Genomic DNA, 22,907 nt, shown 5'->3' with positions numbered 1-22,907 from the left:
GTCATACGAAAGCAAATGACTTTGGTGATGAATTTATAAAGAGAGTTACAGAGTGCAATCGGCCTGAGGTCTTGTGGCGACAAGTGCCTTGATGCTTAAGGATAAGCACTAGAATGGATCTGTTAATCTTCTTGACTAGGCGACCTGTTTCAAAGAATCCCTTAATCACCCTGGTGACATCATCGCCAACAATGTGTCAATAGCATTGGTAGAAGAAAGCAGGGAAGCCATTAGGTCCTGCAGCCTTAGAACTAAAGACTGCATGTTTGATTTTTGAATCTGAGATAGGAGCAAGGAACTCTAGATTTTCTTTCTATGTACAATTGGGCTAGACTTAAATGATCAAACATAGACCCAGTAGCAGCATCTTCACATAGAAGCACTTTAAAGAATTTGGTACATTCATCATTGATATGGTCCTGAGTCTCAACGGTAAGGTCCCCCATAGATATAGCAGAAAGAGACTGCCTAGATTTTTTGTCGACTGCAACCTGTTGATAAAACTTCGTGTTATGGTCACCATTTCTCAACCAGTCAATTCTGGCTTTTTGGGCCCAGAGCAGCTCTTCTTTCTTTAATGTAGCTTGCAGCTCAAGTTTAATAAAATACTCGAGGTATGATAAGGATAAGTCTCTGCTATCCATTCTTTCTTGAACAATATCTAGCTCTTTCTGAAGAGAGTCAATTTTTGCAGAAATATTACCATAATGCAAACGATTTCAGGCTGAAAGTTTGTTGTGAGTAACCTCAAGCTTGGCCAAAACACGGATGAAGGCACACCTTGAGGTTTGATAGCTCCAACCTTCTCGAATGACTTCCTCACACTCACCTCTCAAACTCCAATTTTTAAGGAACATAAACTTAAACTGACCTCTTTTAGGATTCCTATAAGAGGCTTTGATAGAGCAGAGGACCAGAGCACTGTGGTCTGAAACCCACATTGATAACATTTGAAGCCTATTTTGATCCCCAACTTGAAGCACCCAAACGGCATTGACCATTGCTCAGTCCAATTTGCACAAGATCGTAGCCGAGTTTTCCCTATTATTGCTCCAGGTGAAATGTCGCTAGGGGTCCTCAACAAAGCTAAGGTGATTGTCTGCTATGAACTGATTGAAGTCATTGCAAGAGGAGGAATTTGGGGCACGACCACTTTTATCATTGTTGTCTCTCACTGCATTAAAGTCCCCAAGCATAGAGATAGGGAAGACAAAATTTCTAAAAGAGTTGCTAAAGATACGAAGAGCAGCTTGACGGGTGAGCCGGTTAGGGTGAATGTAGACCCCAAAGCTAGCAAAGATTGAGGACCCATTATGCTTCTTGGCAATAAGACCGATCCAATCCCTGCAAAGAATAATGCCCACAACTTGGATGGTTGTGGGATTCCATCTCACAATTACACGTGCCCGACCATCCGCTTGGTCATGGTTGGATACAAAATTATGCTTGCTATGTCTATTAAAGAAAGTAGCAATGTGATTACCACAAAGCTAGGGTCTAGTAAAAACACTATGTTAGGATTTTTCTCATGTTTATAAACCGCACGTTGGGCTTTCTTATGGACCAGCCCTCTGATATTCCAATTCAAGATCTTCATAAGAAGAGGGGCAGAGGGGTAGTACCTTCAATCATCACGGCAGATGGGAATCAGCCAGGAGGGATTTTGTTTCCTCCTTTAAAAGAGGAGGGATAGGCCTGCTATCAGCACACAAAACGCCAAGATTGACTTCCATAGTGAGGTCCTGGCTAGAGGGAGTATACAGAATGTTGCTTTGCACCTGCTTGGCTTTCACTGGAAGTGAGGAGGTGAAAAAAGAGTTATCTATGAGCGTGGTCTGGTTGTCGCATTGGCCATGAAGGGGGTGCTTGAAAGGCGAGGGCCATCTAGGAATGAAGATCCTTCCCCTGGGAGGGGGACTTTTTCACATGTTTCTTGAGAGAGGGAGAAGATAGGGCATTCCTTGAGCCACTGCCCTTTGGGGTCCTTGCAATTTTTCCTGAGAGTCCAGAGCGAGGTTGGTGAGCAGTAATCTGAGGAGTGTGCAGTACATTAGAAGGGGCAAAGCGGTTTGTAGTATCCAAGGCCAGCTAGGAAAGGCCAAGAGGGTGTCGTTTCTTATTGAAGCTAACTCCTCTACTTTGTTCCTCCCCAGCAATCCAAGTTGCCATAAGGTTGGGTTTCTCTAGATTTGTAGCTGCTTATTCCTGCAGGTCAGCTTGAGAGGAGAGGTGGCTTTCCCCCTCCTTCATGTTTCTTTGGATTGCAGTAAACCTATTAGTTTCCAAAGCTTGCTTAGAGACATCCTGCACAGTGCTAGGGTGCTTCGGTTTTGTAGATTTGCTTGCCATTCTAACTTTAATCTAGTCACTTTGGTCACCATTGTCAGATTTTTTTCTCAACATCCTGCACCGAGCTCACCCTAGGCTGAGCACAATTAGAATCCAAGTGTGAAAGTGATCCACAATTACGATAGAACCTGATCATATTTTCATAAACAATCTTCACCCAGATGAAATCCCCTTAATTCTGTGCAAGAAAATTTCTGGTTGTGGGGAAAAGCAAAGAGGAACCTCAATGAACATTTGAGCATAGCCCATGCGAACCAATGAACGAGTGAATGGGTCAATGCTGACGACCTTCACCTCCCAAGGTCCTAGCAATTCCCTCAAATACCAATTGATGCTAGATTATGGATTTGAATCCAAATAGGAATATGCACAGTATGGTCAACTTTCATCTCCATGCCGCCAGGACGCCAACAACTAGCAACAAAAGTTTTAGCACCAATGCGCCAATAGTTCCTCTGCAAAATAGTTTGTAGTTCAGCTTCATAGTCCACCCTGATGAGGTATAATTCTTTTGCGCAGAACAGAGAACTGCGGGTTGCGAACTTCCCTCCGCTGGTGTCTCAAGCTCTTGAAGACGAAACTATACTCCATATTCGCTTTGGAACCTCCTCCGTAAAAGGTGCCAATGGCAGCAAACCTAAATGGCTTGGTCATCTCTTCATATACTTCATATGGGATGAAGAGAAATTTGCGGCTCATTCTCCCCCCATATTTCCAGGTCTCCCAACTTGGGGAATTTCTGTTGAACGCTGTTACCAACCATGGCGACTCAACTCTTGAGAGGAGATTAAAAAGGTATCTTTGGGTGCTCCACTTTACCAGAACCCTCAACAGGATGAAGGTGTTGCTTTCTATCACCAACAAAAAAAAGACCAGAGTTAATCTCATAATGCAAGGGCAAAGCATCATCCATCTCACGGTCTTCCATGGTCACCTCTTTTAACGGGGCAGGGCTCTCCTTACCCCGTCGAAGGATGTCAAGAAGGCGCTAGAGGCCCAAGTTCCTTCTCTACTGGTAGCAGGGGGATTGAAGCTTGTTGCCCATTTTCCGAGCCACCCAGAGGAGGAGGGACGGCCACCGGACGGCCGGCGGCCATAAGGTGAGACGATGGAAAATGCAACACCCTCGCATTACCCCAAACCTGTCCCTCCCTCTCTCACTGTTCCTATAGGACCATCAACCATTGCACCTTTAAATTTTTTTTGTTTGTGGAGACCATGAATGCTCATGCGCCACTTCTTGTACTCCTAAGACCTTCCTCATCCAGAAGGATAACCAAGGTGTTTAGAAAGTTTGTTGTCCATCTTAAACGTAACACTCCTGTGCCTAGTGAAGTAGCAAATAAGACTTATAGATCCTAATCTCCACAATCAACTCAAATTAAGAAAAAAAATATGCAATAAAAACACAACTAAAATAGAATGAAACAATAAGAGAAATCATTAAGCAAAGCAATACAACAATAGAAGAATCAAAAAATGGGAACAAGTATAACTATCTAAAGCGCAGCAAGCTAGTAATTATTTAAATTAAATAACAATTTGATATAAAAAATTTGGAACAGGTAACACCCACATGGATATAAGTGTGCAATACGGAACTAGAGAAGTTACAGAACTTCTAAATCAAGTATTGCAGGAAAAACAAGCTAAACTAATAGAAATATACTGACCTAGGTCGTAATTTCGCATTCATTTTTTTAATACCGACCTCAAACTGAACAATAAATTGTTCAAAAACGTTGGACATTACTATAGAAATCAATTGAGTCACAAGTGTTCTATGTACGATATATACATAAAACTTACTATTGATATACATCAGCCACTTTGGTTTTTCTTTACTGCTTTGATATTAATGCATATCAATGACTCGTATCATTTTTTACTATACATTGAATCTTTATATTAACTCAAAGATTCAACAAATTTATGTGTATCCTTAGCTACCTTTTTAATCAAATTTTGTCTAATTTGATAAACAAAAACTGTCTGCTAGCTACAAAACAACAACACGGTTTCAACATAATTTGATAGATAAAACCAGTGTGTTAACAATAAAACAAACACCACCAAGGTTATAAGACATCGTTAGTATATTGTATACGTGGAAGAATTTCCTGCATTCTTATGTGCAGAAACACCCATAAATAGTTAAACTATATATAAATCGACAAGTCAAAACAACATAGTTACAGCAAGAAAACATAAGCAACTATGTTTATAACCCATGTGTGTTACCCGGCTATGAATGTATAGAAATTTTGTTGATTTCAGTTTTTATAAAACATGGATTTCAAGCTTTAAGACTAACGAAACACAATAATTAACCAACATATTGACAGGTTGCGACCTTGTAAGCCAGTCTATATAAGACCACATTTGGATACTTAAACAACCTCAAGCATATAGAGAAGGTTGCACACATCGACCAAAATGAGTAACAACATTATTGTCAAAATATCTACAGTCTTCTTCCTCGGTAGGAGACTTGTAGATCTACTCAGCAAACTTGAAGGTAGCATCAAAATCTAAAGCATTTAATCAGATAATATAGCGAATCTTGTAAAAATTGAATGCAAAAGTAAAAGAAAGCCACGACATCATTGCACATAGAATAACCATCAAGACTTGGAGGATCGACCACCTTCATCAGAAACGTAGTAAACAACAAAAGGAAGGACACAGTATCCATGCAACAATGTCGGTAGAAATATAGAAATAGAGGGCATACATGCCTCAACGACTCAAACACATTGAACTAAATTATTCTTTTCCCAATTCCAAATTAATTATTCCTCAAATGTTATTGCTTTATGGCTAGCTTCCATTACAAATAAAAAAATTTCATATAGCGAGTTGCCTACATTGCTATAAGCATAACAAGAAAGAAATTGGAAAAAATAGACTCAATAAAGTTTGTCATAATTATATCCCCTTGTTAGGAAGTTTTAAATAATAATGGTCTATTTCACCGGTGTGCATGTACATCAGCTGGGCATCTTCAACATAGTAGATTTTGTACGACAGTTACAACTTACAACTAAGAACTCAAGTATAGTTGCTAATAAATAAGAAAATATAAACACCGTACAAACTTGAGAACACTTGTTCGTCAAATTAATAAATAACACCGACTTCTTTCTTCTTCTTTTTTTGACTTACTTTACAACACAATACATTCTATATATAAGTATGACATAGACGCATATGTACATTTTTGTCCTTTTCAAATATCCTGCAAACAGCGTAAGAGAACAGAACAAAAGCCAAATGAACCTGCGGCCACGCATTAGTAGCAACTTTTCATATAAGGAAAATGATTATCATCAACGTACATTCTTGCCTACGTCCATTTAAAAGTTAAAACATTACAATAAGCTTTTATAAAACATGAAAGAATTGCTATACACAACTTCATTTGACCTGAACTTGAATGAGTCTTTCTTTAGCATGGCCGTTAATCCATGGCATTGTGACATCATTCATTTGTAATTATTGATTATGTGTCACTTCACTCGGAAAATGAAAAGGAAAGAAAACAGTCATGCCGGTTTTCACAAGTGAAAGATGCTTTAAGTTCTTGCAGGCAATGGTATTCATACTCCACGGATATCAAACCACCGCGCATTCAGCATGCAATCACATTGCCAGCACATCACAGATTTGAAGCAACAGCTCTGTCGGGCTTTTGAAGGGTTCACCAGCTTAGATGATCAGCAGTTGTTATTTATTAGCCACGCATGATCAACAGGTCAAGAACAAAGGTAGTTGAGCAAAAGAGACATGGAACCCAGTGTTCATTTGTACGCTAGATCAGATGAAAAGGAGGCATCAAAGAAGAGACTAGCACAAGTGCCTCAAATAACATTGGTTGCAGCTTGATGATGACTAAACCTCCTTTCATAAGGACAGAGACAACGGAAAATATTTCAGATCATTCCAGAGAAGTATAGGGCTATACGGAACCACAATCTCTCCATAAATAAAAGAAAGAAGTAAATCTGCAAAGAGAACCCATCCCCAAAAATTCCAATAAAATTGCCCAATATCATGGACCATGTCTTTGGAACACTAAACTCAGAACATAGAAAGATGACAGCACCAATAGCCGACCATCACCCTGAAATCCGCTTACATGAATTCCCAGCATCTATAGAACTTGCCCCAGAAAAGGATAGACTAAATACAAAACTGACCCTTTTATCTCTCAAACGAGGGGAGCAAACTAATGACTAATGATCCTAAAGGAAGGCTAGCATCATTGATTGCGAAAGAAAAAAAATCCTAGAAAAGGAAATAACTGCTTTCCCCCAATGAAAATGCCGTAAGAAAGGAGCTATTTGCAGGAGAACAAAGACATACAGAGTCTTTCTTTAAAATTGGAAAGAAAACCTCTGCCTGGAATGATAAGGAGGCCATAGACTGGTCACTGATGGAAGCCATTTCTTTGCTTAGGGATGTACTTCAGCTTGCTGGACTTGAGAGAATTTGATCTTGGCCTGGAATTTGATGCACTATTTGTACTATTATGCAGCTCAGCACTCGCCAACCGGTTCTCAGTGCTGGCAAGGGGGTTCAACCCAGCATGTTCGAAGCCCTCAGAGCAGGGTTTGTGATCGTCGTTCCCTCTGTCAGCGAATGGGGATGATTCTGCAGTACTCTGAGAATTCACTGATGTAAGTGAGACCTCCATTTCAGGGGAAATAACAACCGTAACATGGTCTCCAGAAATTGCCTCTTTCCATCCTGCAAATGACAATTTCATAGACCCTGAGATTCAGATTTCTGGACTACTTGATAAATCTAAAAATGTTAGTCAGTTCTAAGTTCAAATTTATGTGTTCTATACAAAAATTATTGACAACTCCAATAAATGAATCCATAAAGGCGAGCCAACTTGTTATGTTAGACCTCAACATGAAACCTTAGAAAACACTCTGTTTACAAACTGAAATTCTGAATTTCCTGATCCATCAAATCCAGTACCTCTTTACAAGATGGAGGTGTTGAAATGATTCAATGGTCAGAGACTGTTGACATTGAACAGATCCAAAATCACACCACTGACCTACTTGAGACTTTTCATAGGCAAGAAAAGGAGACGCCAACAAAGACTCATACACCTAACTAGGTTGGTTACCTTAGCCTTAAGACCATCGTCTGAGATAAGAGTTTGGTACTCCTCTCACTGCAATAGCTAGTTGATGGGAGAGTTTTTCCTAGTGGGGTACCTGAGCTGGTTAAAAGGGCCACCAGAATGAGAGACGGTAAACATGCACCCAGAGAACCATACAACTAAGAATGTTCAGGAAGCTGGGTACAACACAAATACTCATTGATTTTCACCAATGTCTAATAGGTAGACAAGTGCAATTGCATCTATATTCTATACATCTCATGCATATACCAGCTTGACACACCATGTTAGATGATCTATAAGCAAACTATCATGGAGATATGGATCCTTACTCTCAATGAGGAATATCTGAGCAGCATGGCTTGAGAATGACATTGAACCGTTCTGGTTTACAGCACCTGCCTCCACCACTGCACCTGAGGAGTTATCATCATTATGAAATCTCTGTTCCTCAGTATCAAGCAGTCTGCAACAGTTTTCAATTGCTGTACAGCTCTCTGCCATCTTATCTGCAACACCACCACAGTCTGTGTCCCTATTGTCACAGGATAAATTACTTATTTGTTCCATGGTTCCTCCATTTCTGCAGCTCGTGATTATACCAACTGGCCTCCAGAGCTTCACCTTGCAATGGCCTACATGGGTTTGACCAGAGTCTGACTTGCCCTTTTTGTCGGACAAGGAAGTCCTCTTTGTAGCTAGTTGATTACCAGTTGGTTGTGGGCCCAACTGATTGGTATCAATGCAGTTCTGTGGTTGTGGTTCAGCTGCCGCAGTAGTGTCATCCCCATCCTGCCTAGCCACATTAGTTCCAGAGAGTGCTATTGATATAGAGCCAATCAGAACCTCACAATCCTTTTTCTGCTCCCGCAGTTCATGCACTTCTCTCTTTCCTTCTTTGTCTATATCATCTCTATCATCTTCCACCTTCAATTTCCTGGTCCACACCTTATGACTATTTGTTTGTGAAGTCACTCTTTGATCCTTGAAGACACCATGTTTCTGGATGCTGACCGACTTGGAAACAGATCCATTTTCAGGACCTGAAGTTAACACATTAGGCACATATCGTGGTTGCCTAATGGCTTGGCGGCGAGCCATGTTCAAATACCGCTTGCCAGAAACATATGGTGCCTTAACGTCTGTACCATGAAAATCATATGGATCCTCACTGGCAGGATCATCCAAGTGGCTTGTGTTTGTTTCAACTGATCCTGTAATGTCTCCATCGTTGGGTCTATCATTGTCTCCATCTGCACCTGTTGACAGAGTAGTTGCACCTATCGAGTCATGAAAATAGTTTGCCCCCATATCACCAGAGCCTGTAACATGACCACCAGTTGCTCCATTCTGTGCACCTTCTGCATCTGTCAATATGGCAGGTTCAGCTGGAGAAGTGGAATTACATGTAGACTCGGCACCTTCATGGTCAACTATATTAGAAACTGCCAAAGACGGTGTTTCTATTAGAGAAGATGAATCCTTAGCTAGGTCCAGCAAAAAAACATCCTTAACATTTGATGTATCTTCCTCAGCATGATCCTTCACCCTTTGTTCTCTGTGCCTCAATTTCTTCAGCCTTCTCTTCTCCAAGAGCTCAGCTTGCCTAGAAAATGTAAAATAATGCAACCTCATCATATATAAAAGAATGATTTACCAATTATCTAATGGGTTTCTATGGAAGCGCTTCTTAATTTGCATACTCCATGGTGGCATAATATTGCACTATCATGTATATGCAACTCCATTACTTATAAAGAAAAAATTAAAAGATACAAGCATAAGCGGACATCATCACTGATTCACTAGAGAAGGAAAACAGAAGAAGGTGTTGTAAATGAGACCTACCCATGCTAACAAGAGCATTCATGTTAGCTCATTTCGCACCACCCTTTCACACAATAAATAATAGGCTAATCAACTGACAAATGAAACAACGTGAAAGGACTACCTTTTCTGAGCTGCTTCTTCTTCTTCAACAAGAAGTTTTTGACATCTTAGAGCTTCAGCATCTTTATCAGCTAGCCAAGCTGTAACCTGCAAATGCACCAAGAATGTAACTAGTTTTCTTTTCACAACAGATTCTGAACAGGTCAAGAAATTCTTTGACTACACACAAAGATGATGACTAGAGCACACCAAGTTCGAGTAACTGTACACCATGAAAGCATGACTCGATCAAATTTTGGTTGGAGGATGCAAAGCATTATTTGCAAAATGGTTGTCCAAGAAGTCAGTCAGTAAGCCAATCTAGTAAACACACCAAAATATGCAAACTATTCTTGTTCTATGTTGTTAAGCCTCGCCTAGGCGTGGACTAAGCGTGAGTCCACATCTGTCGCCTAAGTCCACCACTTAGGCGATGGGATATGTGTTGGCACCTAAGCTCGCCTAGGCTCCAACACGCCTAGTCACATTTACTTTCAATTAAAGTTCCTTAATTGAATATATATTATTATGTACTTTATGCAATATTGAATACGTATTTTCATGTGTTGCTATGTTGATTATGTTCTTATAAGTATATTGTTATATGTATATACTGTTAGTCACTTAGTCGGTAATATAGTATTGGGATACCTCATACATGTTATGTATATACGTTAGTATGGTTATGTTTTTCTTTAAGTACAAATGGATTAATGCCTTCTTGCAGATGTACATTCCTTCTTCTAGAGATTAGATCTAGTTTTTTTTCCTTGTATTAGATTACATTTAATGAGTAATGTTAACCTTCTTCCATTGATTTTGCATATATAATGAAGTAAACAATTAAATTTTGATTGTTTAAGTTGATTATGCTTGTTATATTACTACTCTCCATATTTCACATATTAGTAATAGTTAATTAAAAAAAATTAAAAAAAATTGGTTGCCTTTTTGGCCTCGCCTAAGCCCTCCTAGGCACTAGGCACTGTCTGGCACCTAAGCAGCACCTGGGCGCCTTGACAACATCGTTCTTGTTACATGTTAGACTCTGATAGGTCAAAGAATTCTTTGAGTAAACATGCAATTCATGACTAGAGTACCCAGATTGGGGTAAATGTAATCAATGAAAGCAAGACCTGATGAAATCCTGATTGAAGGATGCAAAATGCTTTTCCTAGGCTATTGTCCATAAAGTCAGCAGCAACCACCACAGCAAAACAAGTTAGGGTACACTTCAGAGCCTCCAACATGACATCCAGCTCTGATGTTGTGAGACTTGCTACCATGATGTGGCGGAACAAAGCAAAGGCTCCACTATATGCTAATTCTCAGACACAAGCTACCGCCACAGAAATACTCATGTGACATAGCATAGGTATATTAGTAAAGAACGATCACTAAAAACACACCAAACCAACTCCTAGACTCCCTCTATAACTAGATCGTACCACCACCACCCTTCCCTCACCCCCACCAAAAAAAAAAAAAAATATCACCCTCCCACACAAAGTCAACTTAGTAGGTCGACTCAGCCATCATGCAAAATTCAGGTTGACTCAGCTAAATCACAAGTCACCCAGGAGCCAGACCAATTTGAATTGGCATTTCAGGCAATTCATACCTTGACTCAGTTGACTCATCATGAATCACGGTCCATCCAAAACCAAGTAGATTCAGTTTCATTGTTTTTGAAAACTTGAGACTTTAGAACAAAACTTCAGGTCAAAAACAAGTCTCAAGTAGTCTAACACCTATAGAAGAAGCCCTATGGTAGAATTAGAACCCTAGTATGAACTGCCACATATCTGACTTCTGGTGTGAGTAGCCGCATCTCTAACAAGCCCTTCACAACTGCACCAGTACATTAAGAGATCACGGAATGAACAGAGCTTCAGCCACTGGAAAACACAGAGATCTAGCATATCTTCAATGTTTCCCCCAAACCTTTTGGTGGCCCTATTTTCGGGGACCCTCTCTCTCTCTCTCTCTCTCTCTTTTCATGTTAACAATGACAATAACTGTAGTAAAATGTGCATCTGGAGTTGAATATTAGCAAAATTGTGGAAATTCTTCGTTCTTTCCTTGTTCTTCTTTTTGAATTTGAGAGAATTAGCTTTGGGTGTACACAGTTTCCTGAATCTGATATAACAAATGAAGAAATTAGGGAGTTAGGCTCAGTCATGGTTTTACTTGATGTTAATTGATTTCTCAATTATACAAGTCATAGGCCATTGTACAACCTTTTGTTGTCAAAATGACATTTTATGTTGTTTCCTTTGGGAAATGATAATTAAAAAAACCAGCTCAAGTCACCGAGTTGATCAGTCAACTCATGAGTCAATAGTGGACCAATCAAACCCAGGTCACTGGGTTCTAAGATGCTGACAAGAGCTTAACAAGAAATATCAATAAGCATATTTGTCAGGCTCACAAATGGATAGAAATCTGATACTTACCAGCCTTTGTTCAATAAGGAAGCTAGTACATGCAACAATATTTCTAGGCTCTAGGCCAATCTTTGCAGCTTCTCCATCAAACACAAACTTTCGCAGGGAAACAGCTGTACCAGCACACAAGAATGTCCTTTCACTGGCATCATCAAGTATGGCAAACAACTCCTTTGAAGAAATAGGCAACTTAGAAGGTCTTGCTTGGATTATATCCTGTTGGAAGAAAGGTACAAAATAAGGTCCTTGAATTAAAAAGACAGGAAAAAGAAAAAGAGAAAGAGAGAGAATCCCTACAAGAAGTGCAGAACCAGCTTTCATATATGCTTGTGGTAGAGATGTGAAACCAGGTTTTCTCACAAACCCAGTCAAAGTTTTTATGATAGATGATCCAGTCACCTCCTGCATGGACGCTAAATTTGTCAACTATGTGCATCTGAAGGTGAACAATGCTATCAAACAAAAACATATATATTGTCCAAGTTGTTAGAACAGGCAAGTTTTATGAACTAAATACTGCATCCTGCTAGAACAATATGTTGCCAAACTTATCTTCCTACAGATCAAATACCTTACCAGATTAACTTAAGGACCATCCAAAACAACCAAGAAGCAGAAGAGAGTATTATATTTCCCAACTGAAGAGACCACAGCACAATATAATTTGTACAGGGAAAAAAGTTATGGGGATTGGGGAATAAGGCCTGGACATAAAATGTTAAAGAACCTCTCCAGATAAGCAGTTTCACAGAAAACTTTGACAATCAAGGAAAGAAAGAAAAGAGAACCATCACCTCCAGCAAAACGTCCTTGAATGAAACAATTTCCATTGCCCCATCGAAAGATAGCTGAAAATAAGCAAAATAACAAATTAAGTTCAAAAACATACCATGTAAGATAACATCTCATAGAACATATCGACAAACAGATACCTTATCCCAGAATGCACTCAAGTAGTCTCTGTTCTTCGACGAGTCCTACAACAAGACAAAAATCAGAAACAAATTAGAAAAGACATAAAAATAAAACATAAGAATTGAGCATGATCATTTGTGCAATGGCATGTAGAACCCAGTCTTCTAAAATCTGGATTGGCATACAAAATTGGAGTTCCCCGGTTGTAAGCTCAAACCTGGAGGATCTCCTTGGATGGCAGTGGGAACATCAAGCAGGAGATCATTCACTTGTATCTTCTTAATTACACAAAGGGACATAAAACATGTAAACTAAAAAATAAAAGTGCAAAACTTGCACATTACAACAGCTACCTGCTTGAGAGTACCAAAAGACTAACAGCCTTTTCACTGAATTCAAGAAAATGCTAACCTCATACAAACCTAAGTGATTAATATCCTTTTTGTTCTTCAAAAGTTACTGATTAAATAACTGATCCAGCATAATATCCTTTTTGAAAAGCAAAGCCAAATCCAAGTAAACTTTGAACAACGTTCTAAGTCCAGGACGTACTAAGTACTAACTTAATTTTCTAATGCCTTTCTCCTAAATAAATGGAAATATTCCTAACTTCTCATAACCACAAAGGCTCATGAAGAAGCACTAGTTCTTTGATGGCAAGCAGAACATATAAAAGAGAAACAGCAAGTTCAGTTTGAGTGAAGCAAACCTTATCAATGTTTAAAGAACGACGATGTATGCGGATGTGTCTTCTATAGTTGATTGTTGAACAGAACTCCCTTGAACACTTTTCACATTTTTGCATTTGCACTTTTGAAGGTAATGACAAGGGCCACCCTGGAAAATCTGCCATGGAACATCTACAATCAGAAACAAACATAACCTTTGCTTCAACATGAAGCACACCTATTTACATCTACCCAAGATACCTGATGTATGACAGTGACATACATTTTTCACTCTCACCGTTTGCCTTTGCAGCTGTGAAGGCGACAATTTCAGGAATTTTGTGATGATGAATGTGTTCAGAAGGAAGTTTTGCTCCTTTTACAGTTCCTGTTGCTTTTGAGTGCATGGAATCCTTAAACCCATTCGTTTCAGATGAGAGCAAGCTGACGCCATTGCATGGTTCCTGAATCCAGTCTTTCCCAACAACCACATTTACAGCCTTTGAGCCCTTAGAGAGCTTGTTAGTTCCTTGTTGATCTAGAGCATGCAATAACTGTATCCACTGAACATGATTCTCACCAGCCCTTGAAAATGACATAAAGGGTTCTTTTCCTATTGTCTGTCGGATAATATTGTCAAAAGGATCATGTCCTTCCTTCTCAGGTTTGCAAACCTTCTGCTCTGGCTTTGTCATGTCAGATGAAGATCTTGATTTTGGTAATGGCATCAGCAATATGATGAAAAGCACATTACAAAAAGGTCCTGCACAGGATAAAAAAGGAATTGAAACCAAATCAACTAATTTGAACTCTCTGTTTTCCAGTTCACATTTCCTTGTTAAGCTTCATTAAATTAACTTCAGGCAGCTTTACAGATCAATTGAAAGGGTCTGCAGGCCACAATTAGTGACTAAATTTTAAGGTTACTCAGACAGGATTTTAGTGTACCTAAAGCAAAATAGAGGAGCCAATACAGTCCATCTGCAAGAAGGAAAGCAGAACATATGGAGACAGACATCAAAGTAACAAAGCCCTTGCCGCAGTTAGATGATCATGACCCTAACAGATAGAGCATGTGTAGTGGGACTAGTCAACTTCATCACCCAAAAATAAGTTTAAGTATTAACTTCAAAATTACAACATTAGCTTAAGTAAGTGAAATACTGAAGGACCCATGATCAATCAAACACCACAGGTAGTTTTGATGTTCCCAAAAAAAAAAAAAAAGAGTTCCAAAAGAAAGAAGAGAAAACATATGTGCCCCTATAAGGTCCCATGCACTACATGTCTGCCTAGAGAGCGTAGGCAGATAATGCCTAGGTGACGCTTTGGCTACATTGGTTGATAATTTGATGTAGCGACCGAAATAGCAACATGAAGGAACGAAAAGCATACTTCTAAAGTTCTACCCTTGACAAAAAAATGATATGTGTTTCACTTTGATTGATATCAAAGAAGACAACCAGACCATTTGATAGCAAGTAGAGAACTATACGTGTTGTCTGAGAAATAAGGAAGAGAAGTCCTGACTCGTAAGGAGGTGGTGGCCGACTTCCAAGTTACAAGTTCGGATAAGATCATAAGTTATCCAGCACCAGGAACGAAACTGATTGGGATTCCAAACTTCCTTTTAAAATATAAGGATTTCCAACTCTTCCATCTCCAACCAAATCCTTCCTCACAAATAGTGAAATCTAAATCCACCATTCATCGAGTTCATCGACTACAAAGCACTTCATCAAGATTCAAGAGACTGCCCAAGTTTGTCGGCCTCTTGATCATCGTCACTGTACCTATGGGACGCTAAAAACCAAACCTATGATGATCGACATCTTGTGCTATCAGTCCGCCAAACAAACATTCGTGGGAAAAGTACCAACTCTTTATTCTGTTTAAATGAAATACATAATGGTACTAGATAACAACCTATATGGGTTCCTTTTCATGCACTTTGCCAAAAATTGACGCTGCGTAGAAACATTCAAGGAATCACGAATTTCCCATCAGTACCTTAAAAAATACACCATTCCGAACATAGATTTTCCAGCAAGTAGCATCAAATGGTCACGAGAAAGGCAACAAGAGAAGTTCCTATCGTGAAAATCGCATAAGACCACTCCAAGTAGAATTGCTTTGTGATACATAGGAATTTAGCCAATGCGGTAAGTTTGCACAGCCAGATGGCAGTTGAATCTTGGCATTTAGTAAAGGTCTGCAATGAAACCCTAAATTTTACACGAAAGACATTAACGCCGAATCAATAAAAGCAAGTATTTCAAGAAACTCATCTCTAAAAGTCAAAAAGAAATTACTTCAATCTATCCTATGTAAAATGATCGAGATAGAAGTGGGGGCGGGGAAGAATTCATTGTGCAATAGACTGACGCATTACGAGAGAAAAATTAGAGGCGAACAAAGTAAAGTAAAGTAATTAGAACACATCAGATTCAACCTTCCCTTCAGAGAGAGGGGGGAGACGGAGGCGTGACAAGAACAGCTAAAGAACAGCATACGAGCAGAAGCGAAACGACTAGAACCCGATCAACAACGAGAACGGAAACGAAAACTGAACAATCCATTCCAAAGCCAGAACAAGAGAAATAAATGATAATCACATTTGACATCGATCAGAGATCTCAAACGTCAAACTTCACTCTCAAAGAAAGAAAGATAAAAAGGAAAATCAGGAAAATCACATTCCTCACCGTGATCCTCTTCGGAGGATGGTCCAAAAGGACGAAACAATAAGAGGAAGGAGCGACAAGGAAAGAAGCAGATGTACCGGAGAAGCTTCAGCGATCGCCGGATGAGTCGCCGGAGTCCGAGATCGTAAGGGCGGCGGCTCAACAGAACCGAAAGGAGAGGCAACGCCGGAAATTTCACGGTCGAGGAGGAGGCGGAGAGAGGAAACGGGAATGGCTTGGGAAAAAAAATGAGAGCGTGGAGGACGTGGGGGCTTTTATAGCGGTGGCCGAGATCGGAGCGCGAAAGGGAGCGAGAGGAGAGAGCCCCGCTCAGAGAGAAAGCGAGAGAGAGAGAGAGAGGGGCTCGCGACGGAATTTGGTGCACTAAGGATGTTTCTCGAAGTTAGCGCTTAATCTTAAAAATTAAAATCAAGCTAACCATTCGCTTTATTTCAAGTATAAAGGGAATTATCGTTAGCATTGCTTCAACTTCTATGAGGTTTCTCGACGTTAGTTTGAATCTTAGCAGACCACTCGCTTTATTTTCAAGTATAACGGAAATTATCTTCGCCGCTGCGTCAACTTCTTGAGGTTTGTCGACGTTAGTTCTAATCTTATAAGTCAAGCTCACCACTGGCTTTATTTTCAATTATAAAGTAAATTATCGTTGGCATTGCTTCTCGGTGAAGTTAGGACGCACTCTGCAGAACCGCCTCATGTGATATAAAAGGCTTGATGTTTAGGTGCAAAACAATAACTATATGATCGGGATATTTGTGGGTCAAGTACTCCCACTAAGCGCTCTTTACCATTGAGAGAAGAAAGGCTTGAGTCCCGGGAAAAGATCTGTGAATTTTTCACTCTTGTGCACCTGTTCCACCGCTTCGGATCTGGGGCAGCTAAAAAACTATTGAAGCTGAGTCCGTATTGCATCTGGAAAATTCAAAAATAATTCGACCCCATGTGATACAATATCCGATCAGATTATTTCCAAAAAAAAAAAAAGGATATGAGAAAAAATTTTGTTATCCAATTAAGAAATCATATAGGAGTCTCTGATCGAATATAGCCTTAAACTAATATTCTATATTCATGTCTATACAATAGCTTTGGATTTGATTTAAGAGTCAGATTTGGATGTTAATTTAAAAATTTGATTTGGATCGTGAGTTTGGATCTGGATTCAGATATGGGTTAGTCCTTTCATCATTCATACCTGATTCTGAATTTCAATACCAATACATAAACATCTGAAAAAAGTGGATATGGTAATCAGCGGGTTGACCTCCAAGTCTTGTAACTTGCACCCTGCCTAATTATAGTTTATCCAAATCCAAAACGCAAGTAAGAAATTAGGTCTATGAGTTGGAGTTGATCCTAAATTTGGTAGTAATGGATATATATATATATATATATATATATACACAAGAACGTAACTTGTGAGATCAGGCAGTTGTCCGGACAGCAAAAGCTTATTTTGGCCACATTTAAATGTTTTTGTAAGCAAAAAATCATGGTTAAGGTGATTAATATTAGCTCTATAACTTGGTTTTGATATTAGCAGGTAAGATATGGGATTGCCCTTGTGAAATATTTCATCAATTGGTAAAATAACAAAAAACTCCATTTCTTTTTTTTTTTAATCTATCATGGCGTCGTTGCTTAAGCAACAAACCTGTTGACATAGTTGAAGTGAAAAGCTTGCTTGGGGGTTAGGCCCCCTACCTTTATTCCAACAAAATGGATATATACAAGGGAAGGCCAATACAGACCTTAACACTAGACAAAAACAAAGGATTGGCCCAACCCTTCACCAAAAAAAATTAAAAAGATACATAGCGTAAAAGCTACGCCTATACATTGAAATCAGCAAAGTATTCATGAGTATCATCAGCATGCTCCATGATTAATTGATCTAGGTCAACTGTGACTTCTCCCTGTTTCACAAAAATCTTTTCCTGAAACCCACCAAGGAACCCAGACCAGGTAGCATTCGTCCTTCTTCCTTCAAGAGTCTGACGTGTTTTCTTCACCCCAATCTTTAATTGGGGAGACTATAAAGTAATCTCCACCATATTCCTTATGAAATCTCAGAATGCGCTCCAACACCTCCATTTCTCCCTCATGGATCCTGCCCTTGTCCTTAATAATCACCACACAGGCCATGAGCCCATTAACTGCATAACTGAGGCTAGCTATTTTCGGCCCGAGTCTGGTATGTGCTCTTACAATGTTAACTAATATGTCACTCCTATCTGAAACAATAGTGTCAACATTATAAAGCCCAGTTTGCAGCCAAATTCTCAGTTTAAGATCAGTCTCTGACGACCATTTAACAGAGGAAAAGCTATCCATACAATTCCTCCAAGCTTCTTTTTTGAACCTACTAATCCGAGGTTGAACACTGTCGAGGAAACAAGTGTTTCTAAGACACCACAAATTCCAGCAAACAATTAAGAAGGTCATCCTCCAGCACTGGCGCCTCCACTCCCCCAAAATTCTAACTTGTAGCCATCTTTTGAATTCAGCTACAATCTCTCCATGAGGAAACTTCACTCTACCAAACTTAGCAACAACATATCCCCATACCTTCTTTGCAATTTTACATTGGACTAAGATATGACCATTGGTCTCCTCGGCACAAAAGCGGAACAACGATTGGCAAGTTGGATGCCCGCCTTTTGTAAACGATCAAGTGTGGGTAGCCTGCCTTCACAAGCTATGTAAGTGTGCCAGCAACTCTTAGCTGGAGCAGAGCTATTCCAAATCTTTTTCCACCACCACTTTTTAACACCTTGCGTTCGACACTTCTTCATAATGTTACCAGCTCTGAACTTGTCCTTACCATCATCGCTCCAGACTAAGCTATCATCAGCATCTCTGAGCCTTATGTCATCCTTGAACACACCAAGATGCACAGCAATATCCAGCGACGGACTACCCTGACTAGCACTAGTAAACTCCTGGACGCTGGTAATAAGCTCCTTCCCATGCAACCCATATCCGCTTCCATCAGCTCTAGTGAGGAGTATCTGCCTCGACCAGCGATCAGTCCAAAATCTGACGCATTCTCCATTTCCAATTCTCCACTCAACTTTATCTTGAATCCAGGTCCACCCCCATCGCAGGCCTTTCCAACCCCAGCTCTGGTTAGTAGCTCGTTTGAATGTCCAAAGACTATGATATCTCAAATACTTCTCTTTAAGAAGGTTTGCCCAAGGGTCCCCACTGAGCAGCAGCCGACAGCAACGACTGGCTGGCATTGCTCTATTCACTTCCTCCAGTCTTCGAATACCAACTCCTCCCTCCTCAACCGGCATGCACATTCGATCCCATTTAACCAGATGCATGTGTCTAGCTCCTTCTTCGTCATTCCACAAAAAATTGATACAAGCTTGTTGTATTTTCTTAATTACGACTTTGGGCAATCTAAATCTCATCGTCCAATAGTAAGGCAAGGTCATTAGAACATACCTAATGAGACATAGCCTACCCGCGTACGACAATAACCGAGCCTTCCAAGCAGCCAATCTCTTCTCCACCTTAGTTAGGAGTGGCAGACAAAGATTTTCTGTAAGCCTACCCAAAAACATGGGGAGCCCAAGGTACTCCGAAGGGAGTTTCCCATTAGTCCATTGTAAAATCCGTTGGATTTCACTGGTCTGACAGTCCACCATGGTTTTAGCAAAAATCTCAGATTTTTACTTGTTCACCTTCATTCCAGCAAGCCGTTCAAAGTCCTCCAAAACAACTTTGATAGTGTTAATGGTTCCCCTTCTGGCCTAAACCAACATAATCACATCATCTGTAAACATCATAGCACAACCTTTTGGCTTCATACAATGGATTTTGAGAATAAGAATGTTTTTCCTAATCGTTTCCTTGGTGAGGCAGCGATTAAACATCTTCATGACAATAAGGAAGAGGTAAGAGGACAAAGGATCACATTGTCTCAGCCCACGCTTTCCATGGAATTTTTCACCCATCCTACCATTCATAAGAACTCTATAAGATACTGAGGTAATGCATTGCATAATAGTAGCAATCCATCTAGGATAGAAGTCCAAAAACTTCATACTATTAGCTATGAATTTCCATGAGACTCTGTCATAAGCTTTCAGCAAGTCCAGCTTTAAGCAACATCCTCCTTTATCCCAAAAGTCCTTAGAGTTAATGGTCTCATTCACCCACAAAATATTGTCATATATGTGTCTCCCTTTCAAAAAGGCTGCTTGGTTAACATTGATAATCCGTTCAAGAATAGTCCTCAATCTATTAACAATAACCTTTGAGATGATCTTGTAAATAGTGTTGCAAAAAGGGATAGGTCTGTAATCATCAACTTTCTTAGAGTTACCTTTCTTGGGAATGAAACAAATCATAGTCTCATTAACACTCTTCACTATTTTCCTTGAAGAGAAGAAATTTCTTACTGCCTTGACCACATCAGTGCTAACCATCGCCCAACACTCTTGATAGAAATAATTTGGGAAAACCTGTTGACATAGTTGAATCAATGAGACGTAAATTATATCTATGATTTTCTTACAAAGGAGTGGTGGATGTCAACGAAAATTTTTGATAGTTGAATCTTGTCTAGCACCAAAAAATTGTGAACATGGGTGTATAAAGACCAAAATACTCCTGTTTAAATAAAAAAAAAGGAACCTTTTTAAAGGAGAAAAAGGGATATAAAAAAGTGAAAAGTCTAAAATACATATTTGTTTATAAAAAGATTGCAAATAACCCAACCTCTTCTGCTTTTTTCGTTTGATGTTTATTTGTGCAAGCACAAGGGTGGGCACGCGACTCGATCTGAAAGAAGGCACTCTTGGTACAATTGGCATCAAATGTGTGTCCAAATCCTTGCGACTTTTTCCTGTAAGGTCTTGTTTGATTACGTAAAATTATCATGGAATACTTTTTCCTGGTGATCTTTGCTAACTGAGCTTATTTTTGTTCAGAACCTGTTTTGTCTTTGATCGCGAAGTTGGAAGAAATTAAAAGGCTCACTTCTTCGATACCAATAATGTCGCGTAAGATTACAACTATTTCCATATGATAAAACACAAAGAGTAAGAATATAGGAAGAAATTACAAAACAATATAACTCACAATCATATATATTTTCTATTCTATTCCTTTCCCTCTTTCTCAAAATTTGTAGAGAAATAGTTATGTTGTTGTTACCGATTTCTTACCGACCACAAACTCAGAAAATGTATACGAATAGAATCATGCCCTAGCATTATCAAGATTGAAGAACATTTTCCTTAACATGGACAAACAAGCTCATCATGGGTGCCTACAGCTGAAACAAGTCAAACTTACTATAGGAAGAGGGCATTAGCAGCATGGTCGGGTAAGAAAAGGACCATAAAAGAATATTATTTTGGTTAAGATTATCACAAACAAAGTGAGTCAACCTCGATGTGGTTCATACAAGCATGGAAAACAAGGTTTGAAACAAGGTATGAGGCACCAATATTGTCACACCAAAGAGTTGGAAAATGGGGAAGGAGAATGGGTGTTGTCCAATCTCACATAATAGTGATTACTGCTATAAGAGATCTGGGCAGCAACACCCAAGGTTTTATATTCAGCCTCGATATTAGACTGAAAGTCCGTTTTCTACTTGCAAGTGCTCAAGACAAGCAAAGAACTTGTCTGTAGATTTAGAGTCAACTGGAGATCTTAGCCATTGCTTTGAGGCTAGAACACATTTCAATTTTCAAAGTCCACAGTATGCTAGCAGACTTTATTAACATCAAAGGCAATATAAAGACAACTAACGAAGTGCATTGAAGAGCGTAACAATTGTAGAAATGACACCCATAAATGGATTTACAAAGCTGCACAGTGCAAAACTTCATGAATGTATGTATGTTACCATAGGATTAGCTAAAGATTACGTCAATTAACTTCTATGCCAAGAAAATAGTGGAAAAATTCAAAATCCTAATTAATTGACAAAATGAGGTCAATATCACAAATGAGTTATTGAATGGTAGGGTAAAATTACTTGTGAAAAATAATGTCATTCACATAAACAATGATACAAAGTTTTGCTTCATATAGCACTACATCAAATTAGAAACAAAAATAATCTATAGGAAGGTAGAGATTAGATAGGCAATAAAAAGTAAATACAAAGCTTTGGAAACTTGTTTCAGACTGCAAAGGAAGTTAAACGTTCGTGTAGCTTTTAGGTTGTATCATATAGACATGTCCTCCAAGAAGACTATCAAGAAATGCATTATGAAGACTTGCTAATGAACAAACCAACCAATGCAAGCAAAACTCAAAGAGTGGTGAGCTTGATAGTGAGACGAAAAGTCTAAAAAAACTGAGCCCTAACTTCTTTAGTAAGCGTTTGAGGGGCTAGATGAGCCAAAAGAGAACCATTGGAATTATCTTTAAGCTTATAGACATGCTTTGACACCATACATAATACTAAGGTGAGGTTGTGGTGCTACAAGCAGCCAAGTTTTCTACATCACGGAGAGCCTTAAATGCCCAACCTTCATTGCTTGACTCTTAATTGCTAGAGAGCAAGTTGTGGAACTTGGTCCAAGAAGATAGTGTTAAAAAACTTAAAGGTAAAAGGATACAACATTGATCAAAAAGTCTTCAGTTTCAAAGATCCAATGATGGCCTGAGGAACCACATATGGGGTGAGTATGACCTATAGATCTAGTCTCTACTAAAGGTAATCAATGTAAGGAGTGACTAACTAGTGAGAGTCAAAAGAAGAAGATGGCAATGTTGAACTAGG

General features: G+C 39.3%; 2 protein-coding genes across 5 annotated transcripts; both read right to left on the bottom strand.

The window, feature by feature from the left end:
• Positions 1-6,348: 6,348 nt before the first annotated feature.
• LOC116265641 (uncharacterized) lies at positions 6,349-16,504 on the bottom strand. 4 transcript variants are annotated; one of them, XM_031646385.2, is made up of 10 exons: positions 16,154-16,504; positions 13,732-14,211; positions 13,490-13,626; positions 12,798-12,842; positions 12,660-12,713; positions 12,163-12,267; positions 11,875-12,081; positions 9,441-9,526; positions 7,822-9,095; positions 6,349-7,098 (listed from the first exon to the last, which is right to left on the bottom strand). In XM_031646385.2, exons 2-10 carry the CDS (start codon positions 14,174-14,176, stop codon positions 6,779-6,781), a joined length of 2,673 nt encoding a protein of 890 aa, XP_031502245.1. In that variant the 5' UTR covers positions 14,177-14,211; positions 16,154-16,504; the 3' UTR covers positions 6,349-6,778. The 4 variants fall into 4 exon arrangements, with proteins under 4 accessions (XP_031502245.1, XP_031502244.1, XP_031502246.1 ...); XM_031646384.2 differs by having other exon boundaries at positions 16,231-16,486; XM_031646386.2 differs by having other exon boundaries at positions 13,747-14,211; positions 16,231-16,486.
• A 2,240-nt stretch (positions 16,505-18,744) lies between these two features.
• LOC116265842 (uncharacterized) lies at positions 18,745-20,592 on the bottom strand. The gene is made up of 3 exons (XM_031646793.1): positions 20,149-20,592; positions 19,846-19,914; positions 18,745-19,794 (listed from the first exon to the last, which is right to left on the bottom strand). Exons 1-3 carry the CDS (start codon positions 20,590-20,592, stop codon positions 18,745-18,747), a joined length of 1,563 nt encoding a protein of 520 aa, XP_031502653.1.
• Between the last annotated feature and the right edge of the window lie 2,315 nt (positions 20,593-22,907).

This window comes from Nymphaea colorata, chromosome 12 (assembly GCF_008831285.2).
Source record: "Nymphaea colorata isolate Beijing-Zhang1983 chromosome 12, ASM883128v2, whole genome shotgun sequence".
NCBI classification, from domain to species: Eukaryota; Viridiplantae; Streptophyta; class Magnoliopsida; order Nymphaeales; family Nymphaeaceae; genus Nymphaea; species Nymphaea colorata.
The sequence above is the reverse complement of the archived record's forward strand: the minus strand, read 5'-3'. Positions and strand labels throughout refer to the sequence as shown.